Source organism: Narcine bancroftii, chromosome 14 (assembly GCF_036971445.1).
Source record: "Narcine bancroftii isolate sNarBan1 chromosome 14, sNarBan1.hap1, whole genome shotgun sequence".
NCBI classification, from domain to species: domain Eukaryota; kingdom Metazoa; phylum Chordata; class Chondrichthyes; order Torpediniformes; family Narcinidae; genus Narcine; species Narcine bancroftii.
Genome location: NC_091482.1, coordinates 1429838 through 1449158, shown reverse-complemented (window position 1 = coordinate 1449158; position 19321 = coordinate 1429838). Strand labels below are relative to the sequence as shown.

The window sequence follows — 19321 nt, the reverse complement described above, 5'->3', positions numbered from 1 at the left end:
TATCCCTGTACTGCCTCCATGCAGATATATCCTGGGAGAGATTGCAGGGCTCAGTGGAGGGGATAGTTTCCACGGAGAGTACCGGTCACCCAAATTTTGGGTCGGGACCCCGGATCGAGACTGGAATCTGGAGTCGAACTCTGTACAGGGACTAACACTGTCTGCCATGCTCTGACTTCACGCTCCCCAGCACCCTTCAATGTGTCTTCTGAAGACCACTACGTTTAAACTCCATGTCCCCTGTAATAAAAGCTGTTGCTTCTACAATCAACCCCCCCCCCCCCCCCACCCCAGCTCTTGTGTTTCAGGCACTGGGACCCCAATCTCTCTGCACAATGACATCATGTTCTTCCTTCCAAAGTGTAGACCCTCACATTTCCCACATCATTCCCCACTGGCCAATGTCTTGCCCACCCACTGAATCTATCTCTCTCCCTCTGCAGTCTCTGCGCCATCGCAACTGACCAACCTGCCCCGTCCCTGGACCACGGAACTTACAGTCACATCCTTGTTAATGTAGACACCAATCCTGTGGTAGCTCTTGGATTACAGATTGCTGATCAGAAAGTCATGTGAACTGACTTTCTATTTTCAAATGGTCAGCAGTTCCTGATTTGAGCAATGCATTTCTCTCTAGCCTGGCTGTTATCTCTGCGTGAAGACCTAATGGAATGTCCTCTGGAAACCCAGGTACATCAGATTGACTGGTTCCCCTTCATTCACCCTCTTTGTGACATCCTCAAAGAGGGTAACCCCATCCCAGACCAGGTCAGTGTATGTGTGAGACCTTGTCCCAGACTGGATCAGTGTGTGTGTGAGACCCTGACCCAGACTGGGTCAGTGTGTGTGTGCCCCTGTCCCACACTGGGTCAGTGTGTGAGACCCCATCCCAGACCGGGTCAGTGTGTGTGTGAGACCCTGTCTCAGACCAGGTCAGTGTATGTGTGACCCCATCCCAGACCGGGTCAGTGTGACCCCATCCCAGACTGGGTCAGTGTGTGTGTGCCCCTGTCCCACACTGGGTCAGTGTGTGAGACCCCATCCCAGACCGGGTCAGTGTGTGTGTGAGACCCTGTCTCAGACCAGGTCAGTGTGTGTGTGAGACCCTGTCCCAGACTGGGTCAGTGTGTGTGTGACCCCATCCCAGACCGGGTCAGTGTGACCCCATCCCAGACTGGGTCAGTGTGTGTGTGACCCCATCCCAGACTGGGTCAGTGTGTGTGTGACCCCATCCCAGACCGGGTCAGTGTGTGTGTGACCCCATCCCAGACCAGGTCAGTGTATGTGTGACCCCATCCCAGACCGGGTCAGTGTGTGAGACCTTGTCCCAGACTTGGTCAGTGTATATGACCCTCGCCCAGACTGGGTCAGGCTGCAGCTGAGTTTGGGGTATGAGCCGTGAGGTGTGTCAGTGCAGCAACATTAAATCCGGTAAATTCTTGACAGCCAGAACCCACATCCTGTGCTGGGGCGTCTGGCTGTCGAAGTTAACATGAGCGTGTGCATGTGATGTTGGAGATTGGTCCGGTACTCGTCTTCTTCACAAACCAGTGACCATTCTTCTGTTTCATGCCCACTGCTGCACAATCTCTCATGTGTGTCCTTATCCTGTGGCCTGTGTGCCCATCAATTCATTGTGATGGATGTGGCCTTTATCTCCTTCATGGGGCTGTAAACAAAACAGTGACATTGTTGTTATGACCAAGTTGCTGCTGGTGCAGACCCAGGGAGAGAAGGGAAGGGAGCCATGGCACCCTCCGAAGGTTCTTCCTGTCCGGACCTGATGCTGATGGCTCTTTACAGGCTTTAAACACCTGTTAAAGGAGCCAACAGTGTTTTATTTAAAATCCTATCACTACGGGGTCTGGGCTGAAGATGGTGGTCAGCAGTGGGCCTCGAGGGGTTGTACACTCCAGGGGAGCAGTGGACTGGTGCAGGGCACCAGTATCAGGGAAACCATCCCCGACTGAGAAGAAGCAGAGGAGACAACCCCAAGGATGGTGTCCATGGTGGTGGAGCAGCAAGGGGGTCTGCAGCTGAAGGACACACACTGGCTGTGGGCCACTGGAGACTGGTTCACGAGAACCAGCTAGCGGAACAGAATTCAAGAGGGTGCTGGGGGCAAGGAGGAGCTGCCAATGGGCCTCGGATGCTAAAGGCTTCCTCATTGCGTCGGTTTGGATCTGGAGCTCGGGCTGCTGATGGTTTGAACTGAACTGGAGTCTGTGCGTCTGTGGGAATCTTTGGAGGAATCCACAGACACTCGGTGACTCTAGGGGGGATTCTCTTTTGCTTCCCTTTCTCTGACTGTAAGGGGCATCGGGCAATGCTACTGGCAAACATCTGCCTTGTGACAGACAAGAGGCAAATTTGTGTAATATTACTGATGATAAATACTATCCGATCTGATCTCATGAGGATCTGGCTGCTCCTTGCACACAGATTTAATCATTCCCTGTCTCACGGTTGATGTCAGTTCAGGTCATCATGTGGCCAGCATCCCAATCAGAGGTTTACAATCTTTCTACGCTGCTGGGCTTTCCAAACATTCAGTAGCACATGAATATTCTGCAGTCTCTGAAGAAACGTGCTCAGCAATGATCCCAGACCTGTAAAGGACCAGACCCAACTGGTTCCATGATGTTGGTTGAGGATTAACGCTGTCTCCTGACAGGGTGATGCCCACTGCTGCTGCAGGTGGATCCCTAACCCTATCCAGTGGAGGCTTGTAACCTGTGGTGAGCCACAAGGATCGGTGCTGGGTCCCCCCCTTGTCATCTACCGGGGTCTGAGGGTCCCTCACACAGAGGGCAGTGGGTGTGTGGAGCAGGAAGTGGCAGAGGCAGGGACAAAATATTGAAAAGACATTTGGATTGGTCCCAGAGGTTCAGACATAAGGGCTCAAGGACAAGAGTGGGATGAGCTCGGGCAGAGTGATAGAGGAGTGGTCACAGTGCCTGAGAGAGCAGGTGGCACCTCCGAGGGTCTGTGCTCCCTCAGTACCGGTCCAGCCTTTTCATCAGTGGTCCTGACTTCTGGGAACCCTCAGATCAGGTCATCTCAGCGCCCCCCCCCCCCCCTTCCCCTCACAAGAGTCCTCTGGCCTCACATCCCACCGCATGAGGTTTGGACTCACCAGGACCAGTTGGTCTGGGATTCCCATCTCCCCACAACTTGCCCGAAACCCACTGTGATCTGGGCTATAAGAAAGGGGGGTGGCAATCAAGGTGCCTGCCCCCCACTGTGATCGGTACCCTCCTCATCCACTGATTTCTCAAGATAGACCCAGAGGCCTGTTTCTCCTCCGTAAATGGTTATATGGTTATATATGAGTAACCTGTCCCCAGATCAGTTGAGTAACATCTTTCCCTTGGAGGATGTTATCCGTGGTTGAGAGATGAAGCATTGCCATCTTTACGGTGCTGAGAGTCGGGTCACACACCTCGCAGCGGAAACCACAGGCTCCTGGAGTGAGGCAGCCCTGACTGCTGGAAGTGGTCAGAGACTTTCTGTCGCTGCATCAGAGAGAGGAAGGAGTGGGTGAGCAAGAGAGGTTTGGTGGGTGGGGTGCAGAGAGCTGGACAGCAAGCAGAAAAGAGAGGAAGGATAGGAAGGTGGCAGAGAGAGAGGAGAGGGCAGCGGAGGGACAGTGAGGTGAGTGGGCTGGGCAGCTCCTTCCAACACAGCAACATACTGTCTGAAGACTGACAGGATCAAGAGGAGGATCTCACACATTCAAAGGTAAAAAGATTCGCTTTTAAATCTCCTCTTGTGCCCCTCCCTGGGAAATGTCTGGATTCCACTGTGAGGCAGGGAATTGACAGCAAGGACTTGGTTTGAAACCAGTATCTTCATAATATCAATTCAGCTCTCACACCTCAGAGAGCAGGTCAGCCAGTGGCATTCCCGACAGGAATCTCCCCGGCTTTGGTCTGGTATTCGAGGAGGGGGGCCCAGCCCTGAATCAGGTAGGTTCAGTGTGTATGATGATGGGGAAGGGGGGGGGGGTGACACTTTGATTTGACCCACCCTAGGAGACCACAGCCAACAGTTCACATCACAGCACCTTAACAAGCAATAAACTTCTGAAGGATGCATGGGACCCATCCCCCATTGAGGGTCAGTTTGTGTGGGACTCATCCCCCAGTGAGGGTCAGTTTGTGTGGGACTCGTCCCCCAGTGAGGGTCAGTGTGTAGGACCGCCCCCCCCACCTGGTGAGGATCAGTGTGTGTGGGACCGGTCCCCCAGTGAAGGTCAGTGTGTGTGGAACCCGTCCTCCCAGTGAGGGTCAGTGTGTGGGGGACCCATCCCCCCCCCCAGTGAGGGTCAGTGTGTATGGGACCCATCCCCCCAGTGAGGTCAGTGTGTGAGACCCAACCCCAAGTGAGGGTCAGGGTGTGTGGGACCCATCCCCAGTGAGGTCAGTTTGTGTGGGACTCGTCCCCCAGTGAGGTTCAGTGTGTATGACCGCCCCCCCCCCCCCCCCGGTGAGGATCAGTGTGTGTGGTCCCGGTCCCCCAGTGAAGGTCAGTGTGTGTGGAACCTGTCCTCCCAGTGAGGGTCAGTGTGTGGGGGACCCTTCCCCCCCCAGTGAGGGTCAGTGTGTATGGGACCCATCCCCCCAGTGATGGTCAGTGTGTGAGACCCAACCCCAGTGAGGGTCAGTGTGTGGGGGACCCTTCCCCCATTGATGGTCAGTATGTGTGGGACCCGTTCCCCCCAGTGATGGTCAGTGTGTGTGTGTGGACCCTTCCCCCCCCAGTGAGGGTCATTGTGTGTGGAACTGTCCCCATAGTGAGGATCAGTGTGTGGTGGGGGAGGGGGGGTGGGAGGTGGCAGAGAACAGTCAGAGAGAGTTGAGTGGTTGGTTGGTTACCCCATGGACTCCAGCACAGATATAATGTGGAGGTTGGGTTAGGAGCCAGGAGCCAGCAGGAATGTAGGAAATCAGGACTGAACTGTTGGACTGTGAGCAAGTTCTGAGATTGAGGACCCCACCTGAAATTAGTGAAACTGAACGAACAGTCTGGATGGAAAATACACCAAATTTATAACAAAAATGTACTCTGCTCTCCAGAGCAAAAGTGCAAAACCAGGGTTGCAGAAGTCGGTGGAAAGTTGGGAGTCAGACTTGGGGTGGTGGTTTCAGAGAATCTGGTCAGATTGGTGTGAGGACAGCACGACATCAATTATAGGGACTGGTTCAGTGTTTTTTTTACACCAATTCTATCTTACCCCACCAAAAGTTGCACAAATCAAAAGCTGAAATTTCAGAGATGTGTTTCAGATGTAGGACTGAGGCAGGAACTTCTCTACGAGCCACATGGTCATGTGTGGAATTGAGGCCATTTTGGCAAGAAATCGCAGAAAAATTAACCCTGATCACAGGAGTGGCGTCCACGGCCGATCCAGTGCAATATCTTAGTTAATTTCTAGGAAATAAGAATAAATATCAAACATCATAAAAATAGCACTGGTCGTAGCGAAAAAATGTATCGCGATCACTTGGACGTCGATTCCCCTCTAATTATAGCGTGATGAACAGCTGTATACCTATGGAAAAAAAAATCACATACAACATAAAAGAATAAATAGGACCCTTTTGAAAAGGTCCTGGCAGCCATTACTGGACCACATAGGGGCCCAGATACAGAAATAAAAAGGAAAAAGGACTATAATGCAACTATTATATATATTTAAATGTGGTTTCCCAACTGTCCTCGATCGATCTTCTTCAAACATAAGCACGGTTCTGACAGTAAACGGGAATGTGAGGGAGGGACGGGGTGTTTTTTGTTTGTTGTGTTGATGAGAAAAAGTTTAATATATCGTATATTTAAAATGCCACTGTATAACTTGAAAAAATATAAATTATTCAAAAAGTTCTGAGATTGTGGGAGAAAAAGAAAATGAGAGGTTGAAAGGGAGGGAGGTAAAGAGGATAGAAAGAGGAAGAGAAAGATAAGAGAGGGAATGGGCGTGAGAGGGAGGGAAAGGAAGATTCAGGAGCAGGGAGCTTGCACCATGTGTGAGTGATGCCCTCAGAGGGTGTGTTTGTGGAATGTGGAGCTGGGTCCATTGCAGGCTGGGTGGGGGCTGTAATCACTGTGTCTGTTTGTTCCAGTAGTGGGAGAGATCTCCATCAACCCAGGAGACCAACAGAATGACCACCACCAACTTCACTTTCCTGACGCAGGAAGCCACCACTCCACCGGCGGTGAGGGAGTGGTGGGGGAGGGAGGGGAAGGAAAGATGGAGGGGAGGCAGTGGCAAGGAAGGGGAAGGAAGGATGGTGGGGAGGGAAGGAGGGGACAGAGTGGGGGAGGGAAGGGGAGGAAAGATGGTGGGAAGGGGGAGAGGGGAGGGAGAGACAGAATCACTGTGGACAATCTCAAAAGCTGCTGATATTTTTGAGGTTTCAGATGTTTTCACTACAGAGTAACCGCGGTGGGAAATATCTCTACTGCCCGAGTGATCAAACTGCCCCCATTCTCCCCTTCCTCCCCCAATTCCCTCTCCCCTCCCCATTCTTCCCCTCCCCATCCCATACACACACCTCCCTCCCTCTTGTCTCCATGGACCTCTCTCCCAACCCTCCTTGCTGTCCCACTCTGCCCTGTTTTGCAGCTGATCCAGGGCTCGCTGAGCCAAACCACTACCCTTGGCTGGTCCTGTCTGTGCTCTTGCTTGCTGGGACTCTGGCCGCCTCACCATCTGCTTCCTGAGGTGAGTTCCTCCCATATTCACAGACGTTTACAGCACAGGGTGACCATTCAGCCCATTGCTGGCTGTCAGTTCCATCCACCTCTGCTCAAGTAGGTGGAGAGGGGATGCAGTTCCTGAATGCCTGTCCCTGCCCTTCCTGTTCACTCTGTCCCATCTCCTCACCTTGAGTAAGCCCGCCCTCAGGATCATTGTTCTAAAGGCCAGCGAATGGTCCTCGCTCACTTTCTGACCACTCCTCTCCCCCACTGGCAGTTGGGTCCACATGTGGACCAACCAGCAGTGATGGTCCTGATGTGGCTTCCCCTCACTGCCATGTGACCACAGGGGGGGGGGGGGTAGAGAATGATGGGGGGTTAATGGACCGCAAGGGGTGTAGAGAGTGAAAATTGGGGGTTAGTGACCACAGGGGTAGTGCCCAGGTGATAGAGGGAGTGTGGAATCACCAGTACCCCCTCCTTATCTCCACATCAGTGTGCTGTGGCCACAGGGAGGGTAGGAGGGGGGGTGCGGGAACAGATTCACCACTACCCCCACTTGCTGTCCATGTCCAGGAAGTGGAGGAAGAAGCAGAGAAATGTGAACGGATTGTAGGTGTCTGGGGGGAGCCCGCAGACCAACGATGGTGAGGGTGCTGCCATCACTACACCAGTCGGTTCGACAACACGGACACACCAGCAAGTTACCGGGCACACAGTTACCAGCGAGGATGCCCAGCATGCAGGTACTCACACATCCTGAGGGACATTTCAGGAGGCCTATGGTTACTGGGGCCCTGCAAACACAGAGCAGTGGATATCAGGGGGACTGTGTACACAGGGTTGTGGATGTGAGGGGGAATGTGTACACAGGGTTGTGGATATCGGGGGGGGAATGTGTACACAGGGTTGTGGATATCGGGGGGGAATGTGTACACATGGTTGTGGATATCGGGGGGGAATGTGTACACAGGGCTGTGGATACGAGGGGGAATGTGTACACAGGGTTGTGGATATCGGGGGGAATGTGTACACAGGGTTGTGGATATCGGGGGGGAATGTGTACACAGGGCTGTGGATACGAGGGGGAATGTGTACACAGGGTTGTGGATATCGGGGGGAATGTGTACACAGGGTTGTGGATATCGGGGGGGGAATGTGTACACAGGGTTGTGGATATCGGGGGGGAATGTGTACACAGGGTTGTGGATATCGGGGGGGAATGTTGTACACAGGGCTGTGGATATCGGGGGGGAATGTGTACACAGGGCTGTGGATATCGGGGGGGAATGTGTACACAGGGCTGTGGATACGAGGGGGAATGTGTACACAGGGTTGTGGATATCGGGGGGGAATGTGTACACAGGGCTGTGGATACGAGGGGGAATGTGTACACAGGGTTGCGGATATCGGGGAGGAATGTGTACACAGGGTGCGGATATCGGGGGGAATGTGTACACAGGGTTGTGGATATCGGGGGGGAATGTGTACACAGGGCTGTGGATACGAGGGGAATGTGTACACAGGGTTGCGGATATCGGGGGGGAATGTGTACACAGGGTTGTGGATATCGGGGGGGAATTGTGTACACAATGTTGTGGATATTGGGGAGTTACTGAGTACACAGGGCGGGTGTGTCTGTGCACACGTGTATGTGCACACATGTGTTCGGGATGACCCTGCCTCTCCATCCGTGTTCCCACGGCTGACATGCTCCACCATCCAGGACCTGTCTCTGGTTGATGTGCTGAAGATTGGACAACATGGCTGCTTCTACATTGCAAAGGTCACCAGGGGTCATTGCAAAGGCTATCGGCTGGTCACCTGCAAGCTCACCATGAAGAGTGAGTGAAGCCTGTCCAGTACCATCTTGTCTGTGTTTGCGTCTCATCTGTGCCTGTTTCTTGTCCACATCACCTGCCCACATACTGCAGTTCATCTCATGATTTTTCCATGATAGAGAGCCCCCTCACCACCCCTCCCACAGAGTGGAGCCCGCTCACCTCCTCTCTCACAGGGTGGAGCCCCCTCACCGCCCCTCCCACGGCACGGATCCCCTCACCGCCCCTCCCACGGCGCAGAGCCCCCCTCACCGCCCCTCCCACGGCGCAGAGCCCCCTCACTTGCCCCTTCCATGGCATGGAGGTTCCTCACCACCCCTCCCAACGCTGCGGAGCTCCCTCACCTCCTCTCCCACGGCGTGGAGCTCCCTCACCTTCTCTCCCACAGGGTGGAGCCCCCTCATTGCCGCCCCTCCCACAGCGTGGAGCTCCCTTGCCGCCCCTCCCACAGGGTGGAGCTCCCTCACTGCCCCTCCCACAGTGACCTTTCCAGTTGTTTCTACAGCCATGCCCCAGAAGATATTACAGTCAGAAATCAAAATTATGAAGAAACTTGGATACCACAGAAATGTGGTCCAGCTGCTGGAGTGGAATGTTCTAGAAGGTGAGACCCCTCTCCACTGTAAATCCCCCCAATGTAACCCCTCCATTTTAAACCCTTCCTGGACTGCAAGGGTAGAGATTACTGTGCAGGGACCCTGCACACCATTAGGGCTACAGTGACAGATGTGGGAAGGGCAATCTGTCTCCGGGACCCTGTGGTTACTGGCAGGGACAGATGTAGTGAGGGCAGTCTATGTCTGGGACCCCGTGGTCACCAGCAGGGACAGATGTGGGGAGGACGATCAGTGTCCGGGACACAGTGGTCACTGTCAGGGACAGATGTGGGGAGGGTGATCAGTGTCTGGGACCCTGTGCTTGTTGGCAGGGAAGCAGATACCTCTGCCTTCCGACCCAAATCACATCCCCAGACCCCTCTCCCCACTGCAGAAAACTAAGTTCGTTCATTCTCACCCTCACAATCTGATGTTTCGATGACAGTCACATTTATAACCTCAACGAGCTGCAACCTGTCCACATATCACCCCAATGAATCATCCCTGTACTGCCTCCATGCAGATATATCCTGGGAGAGATTGCAGGGCTCAGTGGAGGGGATAGTTTCCACGGAGAGTACCGGTCACCCAGCCTGTTCACAGTGGATAGGCTGGCAGATGATGGAGACATTGTCACTGGTAACCGGTGTCTGGAGGGTGACACCAGTCTCTGCTCTGGCAGGACATTGACCACAGCTGGTTGGACTGGATGTTGGGAAGCAGGAGGTTGGATGGTCATCAGTAACACTGGTGAGTCACACTAAGGAGAAGAGGTGGAAAATCCCGTGAAATGGTGTGAGAGTCTCAACGTGGACAAGACAAAGGAGATGATCGTGGACTTCAGGAGGACCAGGAACGACCACCCTCCAGTACACATCAACAACCCTGTTATGGAGAGAGTGGAGACACCAAGTTCCTTGAGGTTCACTTAACTAGTGACCTATCGTGAACACACATCTCCTCACTTGTCAGGAAGGTGCGACAAAGACTGCACTTCCTGAGAAGACTGAAGTGGGCAAGGTGACCACCCACCATCATGTCAACTTTCTATAGGAGCTCATCAAGAGTGTCCTGGTCGGCTGCATCACATGCAGTACAGTAGCTGCAGAAAAATGGAGGTCAAAAGAGGGTGCGCCAAATCATTGAGGACCCCTTCCATACATCTTCTCGCTGCTCCCTTCAGGGAAGAGATCCAGGAGGATCAGAGCCAGTACCACCAGGCTGAGGAACAGCTTCTTCTCATGGGCAGTGAGAATGGTGAATGACCAAAGGAACCGCTCACATTGATCCTCCGAGACTTTCATATTCATGAAACATTTATTTATTTGTATAAATGAAGACTTGTCCTCAGTATGTATTGTCTCTCCATATGTGTGTGATGTCTGGTTGTGTGTCTGTGTGTTTTGGACTGAGGACTGGAGAACGCTGTTTCGTCAAGTTGTACTTGACAATACACCTGTTCTCTGCAGACTGCATGAACCAAATACTGCAGGCAGATCTGGACAACGTCCACACACTCATGTCTTGTGTCTGGTTTCCACACATCCCGGGTTGGGGGGGGGGGGGGCAGAGAAGAAGGTGTCACGGAATCCTCATGGGTGATGGGGGATGGGGAGGGAGGAGAGAGCAGTGGGGCTGGACTGGTCAGCCAGGATCTCCCTGAATGATCGGCCAGGCTGAGGAGTTGATTGTCCATCAGTGGCTGACCTGGTGACCCTGTCCTTGGGCTGTTCTGCAGAGCCCTACATCCTGATCATGGAGCACGTTGGAAGGCACAACCTGAAGAGCTTTCTGCAGAGCAACAGGTCTCAGCTGTCGGGCTGCAGGGAACTGCAATCAAAGTTGACATCGGCTGGATACTTCATCTCCCTGGGCATGGAACACATTGCCTCCAGGAAGGTAATGGATAGCGCAGAGGGGCTAGATGTGACACAGCAGGGTATAGCACGACAGGAAACAGCATGGGATGGGTCAAAATGGTACGGCAGGGTAGGGCTGAAAATAGCATGGAACAGTTCAGAATAGAATGGCACGATATGGCTTGGAATGGTACTGCACCCAAGGGGCAGGTACAGCATGTTATAGCTCAGAGTAGTACAGTGCAGTATGGCTGGGAATGGGACGGAAGGAACAGTATGGTATAGCTCAGAATGGCATGGCAGGGTACAGCATGGCGCTGGGGTGAGTTGTGGACACAGCCTCGTGGCCATGGCTGAATATGTGCAACCATTGGCCTGGTAGAGCTTAACTTGTCCAGTTTAGCTTGGCTCGGCAAAGATTGGCCCAGGGTGGCCCGGCTCAGCATGGATTGGCTTGGATGGACCTAATGCGGCTTCGGTGGGGAGGAGTCAGATAATTGATTCTGCCTTTGTTTTCAGATTGTTCACCGGGACCTGGCCGCACGGAATATCCTGGTTGGCCGCTTTCCCCAGGAGTGTAAAATTGCCGAATTCAGCATGGCCGTCGACATCTCTGTTTCTGGGGCAAAGAAACAGATGAGAGGGAGTAGGGTGAGTAACACGGCAACATCAGTCTGCTGGGGACAAAGCAAAGGGCCCCCACAGAGATCCCACCCCACCAGTACTGTACCCCGGTGTTACACAGGGACAGACCTGTCCCCACCAGTACTGTACCCTGGTGTTACACAGGGACAGACCTGTCCCCACCAGTACTGTACCCTGGTGTTACACAGTGACAGACCCCTCCCCACCAGTACTGTACCCCGGAGTTACACAGGGACAGACCCCTCCCCACCAGGACTGTACCCCGGTGTTACACAGTGACAGACCTGTCCCCACCAGTACTGTACCCTGGTGTTACACAGTGACAGACCTGTCCCCACCAGTACTGTACCCTGGTGTTACACAGGGACAGACCCCTCCCCACCAGTACTGTACCCCGGTGTTACACAGGGACAGACCTGTCCCCACCAGTACTGTACCGTGGTGTTACACAGGGACAGACCCCTCCCCACCAGTTCTGTACCCCGGTGTTACACAGGGACAGACCTGTCCCCACCAGTACTGTACCCCGGTGTTACACAGGGACAGACCTGTCCCCACCAGTACTGTACCCTGGTGTTACACAGGGACAGACCTGTCCCCCACCAGTACTGTACCCCGGTGTTACACAGGGACAGACATGAATTCTACGGTTTTGAATGTTGGATTTTTGTTTAGAATTCCTGCATCCCGTTCCGCTGGTATCCCCCAGAGTACTTCACCGACGGGATTTATGATCTTCAGGGAGACGTCTGGGCATTTGGCATTCTGTTGTGGGAGTTGCATAGTTTGGGTAAGAGATAAGCTTACTCCTCATCAGTTCCTGGATATCGAACTTGCCCCCTCCTCCACTGCTCACATCTCCTTTACTCTAACTCTTCCCCTCCACAACGCTAACGCCAACTTCTCTCCGTGTCGATACAGTTCTACGTCCTGACCCACCACACTCCCAAATACAGATTCTGCAGCCTCACCAACCCTCGCCATGGGCTGCCGGGAATGGAGTCGAGATGGCTGGGGATTAAGAGAGGACCGTTACTCTGTGCCAGAATCTGTCCCCGATGCAGGAACAGTGTTCCCTTGCATTACCTCAGGCCCTGTGTCCAGTCCAGAAGGAATGTTACCCCCCGCCTCCCCCAGGCCTGTTACCGGTCCATGGGCAGTGTCCCCCCCCTGCCCCCTGCGTCTGGTCCAGAGGAAGACCCCCTCGAGCAGTTGAGCCCCTCTTCCCATGCTCTGCCAGTTTCCTGCTGACACACTGACCTAGGGCCTTCATCTCACAGGGACTTCCCCTTACCCCGGATTTGAAACAGCAAAGGAGGTGGTGATCAACATCTGCTCTGGATACAAAATGGCGGCACCACTGATGTGCCGACGGGAGATGTACGTACCCTCCCTCGATGACCTTCTCTCCCCCTCCTCATCCCCCTCCCTCTTCATCTCCCCTCCTCATCCCCCTCCCTCCTCCTCCCTTTCCTCCATCTTCCCCTCCCTCATCCCCCTCCTCCCTCAATCCCCTCCCTCATCCCCCTCCTCCCTCAATCCCCTCCCTCATCCCCCTCCTCCCTCATCCCCCTCCTCACCTTCCCCTTCCTCCTCATCTCCCCCTCATCCCCTTTCATCCCCGCTTACTCCTCCTCCCTCCCTCCATTCCCTCCCTCCCTCTTCCTTGCTTCTCCCCTTCACTCTCTCTTCTCTCCCTCACCTCTCTCTTCCCTCTGTCCTCCTCTCTCCCCCTTCCACTTCCCTCATCACCCTGTCAAGCCCCTCCTCCCCCCCATACAGGGGGTGACAAGCCTCGGGAAGGCGAGGACCAGCCTCTCCCTTTTGGAAGGAGGGTTCTGCATCCACTCGCCTGCAGCCTGGTGCCCTGGGATGGCGAGGCAAGGTAGGGCCAGAACCACAACATGAGTCAGCAAAGGTTTCCCTCTGTGTCCAGGTACGAGGTGATGGAGTTCTGCTGGACAAGCAGGAGCGAGGAGCGGCCAGTGTTCAGTGACATCGCCAGGTATCTGGAGGATGTGGTGGAAAATGATGCGGTGAGTGGGTGAGAGGTGGACGAGACCATGAGGGGCACGGACCTTGGATGGTCAATGTTCCCACTCGGTTGATGGACTGTATATGCTTGATGGGCCCCTCAGGGTCTGTACCCCAGGGAGAGTCACCCCTTCAGGGTCTATACCCCAGGGAGAGTCACCCCCTCAGGGTCTGTATCCTGGTTGAGTCGTCCCCTCAACCCCTGAGAGATTACGTATTTGGCATTTGCCTTTAGTAACAGACCATGGTGACGGCCCTTTGCCATGGTCCTCGATCTCAATCTTGGCGACAGCCCTCGGAGTGCCCTTACTGATATTGCAATGCCTCTACCTTCAGGATTACGTGAAGATTGAGGATTGCTTTGAGCCCAACGTGCCGCTGGGATGCTCGCCTCCATGGAGCCAATCCATTCCCTGTCAGGAGGAGACCTACATGCGGGACTGGATGGTCCGTGTGAATTGCCCCAGGGGTGATGCTCCTAGAGTGGGTGGCTCTTTGACATCCCTGCTCTGACGTGCATATCCTCTGCCTGTGGTGGGGACACTGTGCTGGAAGGGACTGCATTGAACCACAAACTGCTACATGATGGCCTTTGCCTGCTCCAGGCGAATTGTGACCCTGTGAGTGACCATGACTTTGAACTGTGACCCTGGGTTTGGCAGCATCCATGGACAGGGAGGCTTGCAGTGGGAGGTGGCTGGCTATGAATGATCCTGTGCTGAAACGCAGTCACTGATGTAGCTGGGCAGGTCAGAGGGAGTGGTGACATGGTTGGACATTGAGCTGTGGGGGTAGCAGCCGACACCATTGGTTCTGAATGGGCTGAGTGTCGAAGGTTGGCAACAATATGGAATTAATCCTGAATCTGACCCCTTTATCTTCATGCCTTGCTGATGTTGATGTGACTGTTGTCAAAAGGACCTTCATTTGCATAGTGACACTTCTCAACAAATGTTTTTGACAGTGATGTGATCAGACTCTCTTCTTTACTTATTCCAGCATAGAAGGAGACCTCTTGGCCCATTCTGGTTTCAAATGCCATTGAAACCATTACCCACTCCTGCAATGGTCCTTTATATGACCCCCAACTTCCCTTCCTACCCTTTCCTCAGCCACTTACACCTCCATGGCCTAATGGACAGGTTGCCCTGCCCATCCCACACATGTCAGAAGAACTCAAGTGGTCTCTGGGAGAGCATGAAGAATCCACACAGACAGGGCACGAGGTCAAGATTGAACCTATGTTACCGACTGCGAGGCTCTTGACCTGTTGCAAAGCTTTGAGCTGTGGCTTGTGGGTGCAGTGCTGCAAGAAGGGATCAGGCATAAGACCATATGATATAGGCCATTCAGCTCATCGAGTCTGCCCTGACATCCCATGCTGAGCTGATCCATTCTCCCACTCAGCCCCAATGCCCTGCCTTCTCCCCATAACCTTTGATACCCTGACTATTCAAATACCTACATCTCTGCCTTAAATACACCCATCGACCTGGCCTCCACAACCGCAGTAAATTCCATATAACCATATAACAGTTTATGGCACGGAAGCAGGTCATCTCGGCCCTTCAAGTCCACGCCGGTTCACTCAAACAACTCTGCTAGATCCCCCCACCTATTCTCTGCCCATAACCCTCCAACCCCCTCCTATCCATGTACAGAATCCAGCCTCTTCTTAAATGAAAGAATTGACTCTCCCTCAACTATTTCCTCCGGAAGATTATTCCATTCAGCCACCACTCTCTGAGTGAAGAAGCATCCTCTCATGTTTCTCCTAAAATTTTCCCCCTTACCCTCAACTTGTGTCCTCTTGTTTCAACCTCCCCTTCTCTCAAGGGGAAGAGTCTACTTGCATCTAGTCTATCTATTCCCTTCATAATTTTAAACACCTTTATCAAATCCCCTCTCAACTGTCTATGTTCCAGTGAATAAAGTCCTAACTTCTTCAATTTTTCTCAGTACTCTAGGTATTTTAAGCCAGGCAACAACCTTGTAAATCTTCTCTGGACCCTCTCCACCTTTATATCCTTCCTATAATTTGGAGACCAGAACTGAACACAATACTCCAAACCTGGCCTCACCAATGCCTTAAAAAGTCACAGCATTACTTCCCAGCTCCTATACAGCAGTTGACTGCTCTCTGGCTGAAGAAATTCCTCCGCATCTCTGTTTTAAATCCTGAACTTGTGCCTTCTTGTCCTGGACCCCCCCCCCCCAACCATGGGAAACAACTTTATATCACGTCTACTCTAGCCATTAAAAATGCTTCCATGAGGTTACCCCTCATTCATCCAAATTCTGAGCCATCAAATGCTCATGCACAGTTGGCCTCAACATGATGGGCCAAGTGGCCTCTGCATTCCTCAAATTGTTGGTTGTTGTCCACTGATGCCCAACTGTACAGGGAAGGCAGGTGACTACCTGCAGGGCTCAGGCCTGAAACATGGTTAGAAACATTATCTTTCCCTCCTGTGGTACTGCGAGACCGGCCAAGTTTCTCCAACATCTCTGTTTTTACTGCAATCAAAATCAGGTTTATTGTCATGAAACATGCTGTTCTGTGGCAGAACAAGGTGCAAAATTACTATAAATAACAATTCTGTATATACAAAATTTAAAAATAAATAGTGTAAAAAAGTCAAAGACTGGTTCATTGATTATTCAGGAATCTGATGGCAGTGGGGAAGCACCACTGGTGCTCATCTTTAGGCTCCTGTACCTTTTTTGCTGATGGTAGCAGAGTGAAGGGGGCATGGCATGGGTGGTGGGGGGTCCTTGAGGATAGAAGCTGCTTACTTGAGGAACCATCTCTTGTAGATGTCCTCAATGGAGTAAAGAGTGGTCGAGTTCCTGACCTGTGTGTTGACACCTCCATACCAGGGCAGTGATGCAACCAGACAGAATGCTCTCCACAGTTCACCTGTAGAAGAATGCAAATTGGAGGGTGATGGGTGTGAGATGGGGTCGATGCCGCTTTAGTTGCCCATTCAGAGCAGCTCTTCAGCGCTTGACGTCCTGTTTTGCGGAAACTGCCAAAATGTTTGGCCTGGAAGTCAGCTGAAGAAAACTGAGGTCCTCCATCAGCCAGCTCCCCACCATGACTACCAGCCCCCCCACATCTCCATCGGGCACACAAAACTCAAAACGGTCAACCAGTTTACCTATCTCGGCTGCACCATTTCATCAGATGCAAGGATCGACAATGAGATAGACAACAGACTCGCCAAGGCAAATAGCGCCTTTGGAAGACTACACAAAAGAGTCTGGAAAAACAACCAACTGAAAAACCTCACAAAGATAAGCGTATACAGAGCCGTTGTCATACCCACACTCCTGTTCGGCTCCGAATCATGGGTCCTCTACCGGCACCACCTACGGCTCCTAGAACGCTTCCACCAGCGTTGTCTCCGCTCCATCCTCAACATCCATTGGAGCGCTCACACCCCTAACGTCGAGGTACTCGAGATGGCAGAGGTCGACAGCATCGAGTCCACGCTGCTGAAGATCCAGCTGCGCTGGATGGGTCACGTCTCCAGAATGGAGGACCATCGCCTTCCCAAGATCGTATTATATGGCGAGCTCTCCACTGGCCACCGTGACAGAGGTGCACCAAAGAAAAGGTACAAGGACTGCCTAAAGAAATCTCTTGGTGCCTGCCACATTGACCACCGCCAGTGGGCTGATAACGCCTCAAACCGTGCATCTTGGCGCCTCACAGTTTGGCGGGCAGCAGCCTCCTTTGAAGAAAGACCGCAGAGCCCACCTCACTGACAAAAGGCAAAGGAGGAAAAACCCAACACCCAACCCCAACCAACCAATTTTCCCTTGCAACCGCTGCAATCGTGTCTGCCTGTCCTGCATCGGACTTGTCAGCCACAAACGAGCCTGCAGCTGACGTGGACTTTTTACCCCCTCCATAAATCTTCGTCCGCGAAGCCAAGCCAAAGAAAGAAAGAAGATTGAAGAAGAATAGGTTTACATGGGCTGGCACATCATTGTGGGCTGAAGGGCCTGAACTAGGCTGTAATTGCTATAGCAGGTCCCTCCTACTCAGGAGAAACCACTCCATCTTCCTACAGGGGATGATGGACTCATGTCCATGCATTGGGATCACACAGGGGCCCCTTGCCCCCAGCATTCTCTCCCAACCCACCCACTAACACACCTCCTGGCCCATTTGAGGTTCCCATAAACTTGGGAAATGCTGGAAACTGCCAGCAGGTCAGGTTGTGCCATGCCCCGACAAAATGTCACGGCCCCGGGAACACGGCAATGCCCCCGGGGAACATGGAAAAAGACCCGGACAACACAGCAAATGACCCAGGCAACGTGGCAATGATCCTCGGGAGGGAGGGAGCTGCAGACCAAGGGTCCTGCACTGGGGGAGGTGGGGACGGGCATCATGCCCCATATCGCCAGGCAAGGAGCAATCTGTCTGAGCAAAGCCCCCAGAGGGTGTGGACGGGAGAAACCGCCCGGTCCTCCGCTATCCCAAGCATCCGGTCCTCCGCTATCCCAAGCATCCGGTCCTCCGCTATCCCAAGCACCCACGCGGCGCAGAGCACTCGGGCTGCTGCTGAGGGATGGCGAGGCAGGAGCCGCACAGGCCCGGCGCCTTTTAAACAGCCCAGGAAGACGCACAAGGCCGGGCGGCACCGCAGCAAAGGCGCCGTGGAGCGCGCGAGCAGAGGTGGGGAGGCGGGCCGGGCCTCGACCCTCTCCCCTCCCCCGGGGCCCCGACCCCCTCCCCTCCGCCCCCGGGGCCCCGACCCCCTCCCCTCCGCCCCGGGGCCCCGACCCCCTCCCCCTCCGCCCCCGGGGCCCCGACCCCCTCCCCTCCGCCCCCGGGGCCCCGACCCCCTCCCCTCCGCCCCCGGGGCCCCGACCCCCTCCCCTCCGCCCCCGGGGCCCCGACCCCCTCCCCTCCGCCACCCCGGGGCCCCCGACCCCCTCCCCTCCGCCCCCGGGGCCCCGACCCCCCCTCCCCTCCGCCCCCGGGGCCCCGACCCCCCTCCCCTCCGCCCCCGGGGCCCCGACCCCCTCCCCTCCGCCCCCGGGGCCCCGACCCCCCTCCCCCTCCGCCCCCGGGGCCCCGACCCCCTCCCCTCCGCCCCCGGGGCCCCGACCCCCCCTCCCTCCGCCCCCGGGGCCCCGACCCCCTCCCCTCCGCCCCCGGAGCCCCGACCCCCCTCCCCTCCGCCCCCGGGGCCCCGACCCCCTCCCCTCCGCCCCCGGGGCCCCGACCCCCTCCCCTCCGCCCCCGGGCCCCGACCCCCTCCCTCCGCCCCCGGGGCCCCGACCCCCCCTCCCTCCGCCCCCGGGGCCCCCCGACCCCCTCCCCTCCGCCCCGGGGCCCCGACCCCCCTCCCCTCCGCCCCCGGGGCCCCGACCCCCTCCCCTCCGCCCCCGGTCCCCTCCCCTCCCCTCCACCTCCGGCTTCCCCACAACCCTGGCTCCCTCCCCAGTCCCCTGGTTTACACCCCCATCCCGGTCCCACGATTCACCTCCTGCCCTGGCGAGGTTCTCCACCCCTCAACCAGCTCCTCCCGGATACCCCAGTTGCTCCCCCTCCACCCAAAACTTCTAAACCCTGGCTGTCCTGATCCCTTGCTCTCCCAACACCTATCCCTGACACCCATTCGCC

At 54.7% G+C, this 19321-nt stretch overlaps 2 protein-coding genes across 3 annotated transcripts in view; both read left to right on the top strand.

The window, feature by feature from the left end:
* Positions 1-6633: 6633 nt before the first annotated feature.
* LOC138749277 (tyrosine kinase receptor Cad96Ca) lies at positions 6634-16320 on the top strand. 2 transcript variants are annotated; one of them, XR_011348533.1, is made up of 10 exons: positions 6634-6727; positions 7279-7448; positions 8429-8546; positions 9049-9147; positions 10878-11038; positions 11518-11649; positions 12319-12433; positions 12924-13023; positions 13426-13528; positions 14014-14097. XR_011348533.1 is itself a non-coding variant. In XM_069910452.1 (10 exons), exons 2-10 carry the CDS (start codon positions 7347-7349, stop codon positions 14188-14190), a joined length of 1104 nt encoding a protein of 367 aa, XP_069766553.1. In that variant the 5' UTR covers positions 6634-6727; positions 7279-7346; the 3' UTR covers positions 14191-16320. The 2 variants fall into 2 exon arrangements, 1 of the variants encoding a protein (XP_069766553.1); XM_069910452.1 differs by lacking the exon at positions 13426-13528 and adding an exon at positions 13580-13679 and having other exon boundaries at positions 14014-16320.
* Positions 16321-18245: 1925 nt separating this feature from the next.
* The window catches only part of tsr1 (TSR1 ribosome maturation factor), a 33494-nt gene continuing 32418 nt past the window's right edge, over positions 18246-19321 (top strand). The window contains 2 exon segments of the mRNA XM_069910303.1: positions 18246-18293; positions 18295-18367. Coding sequence (XP_069766404.1) covers positions 18261-18293; positions 18295-18367 — 106 coding nt within the window. The 5' untranslated portion in view covers positions 18246-18260.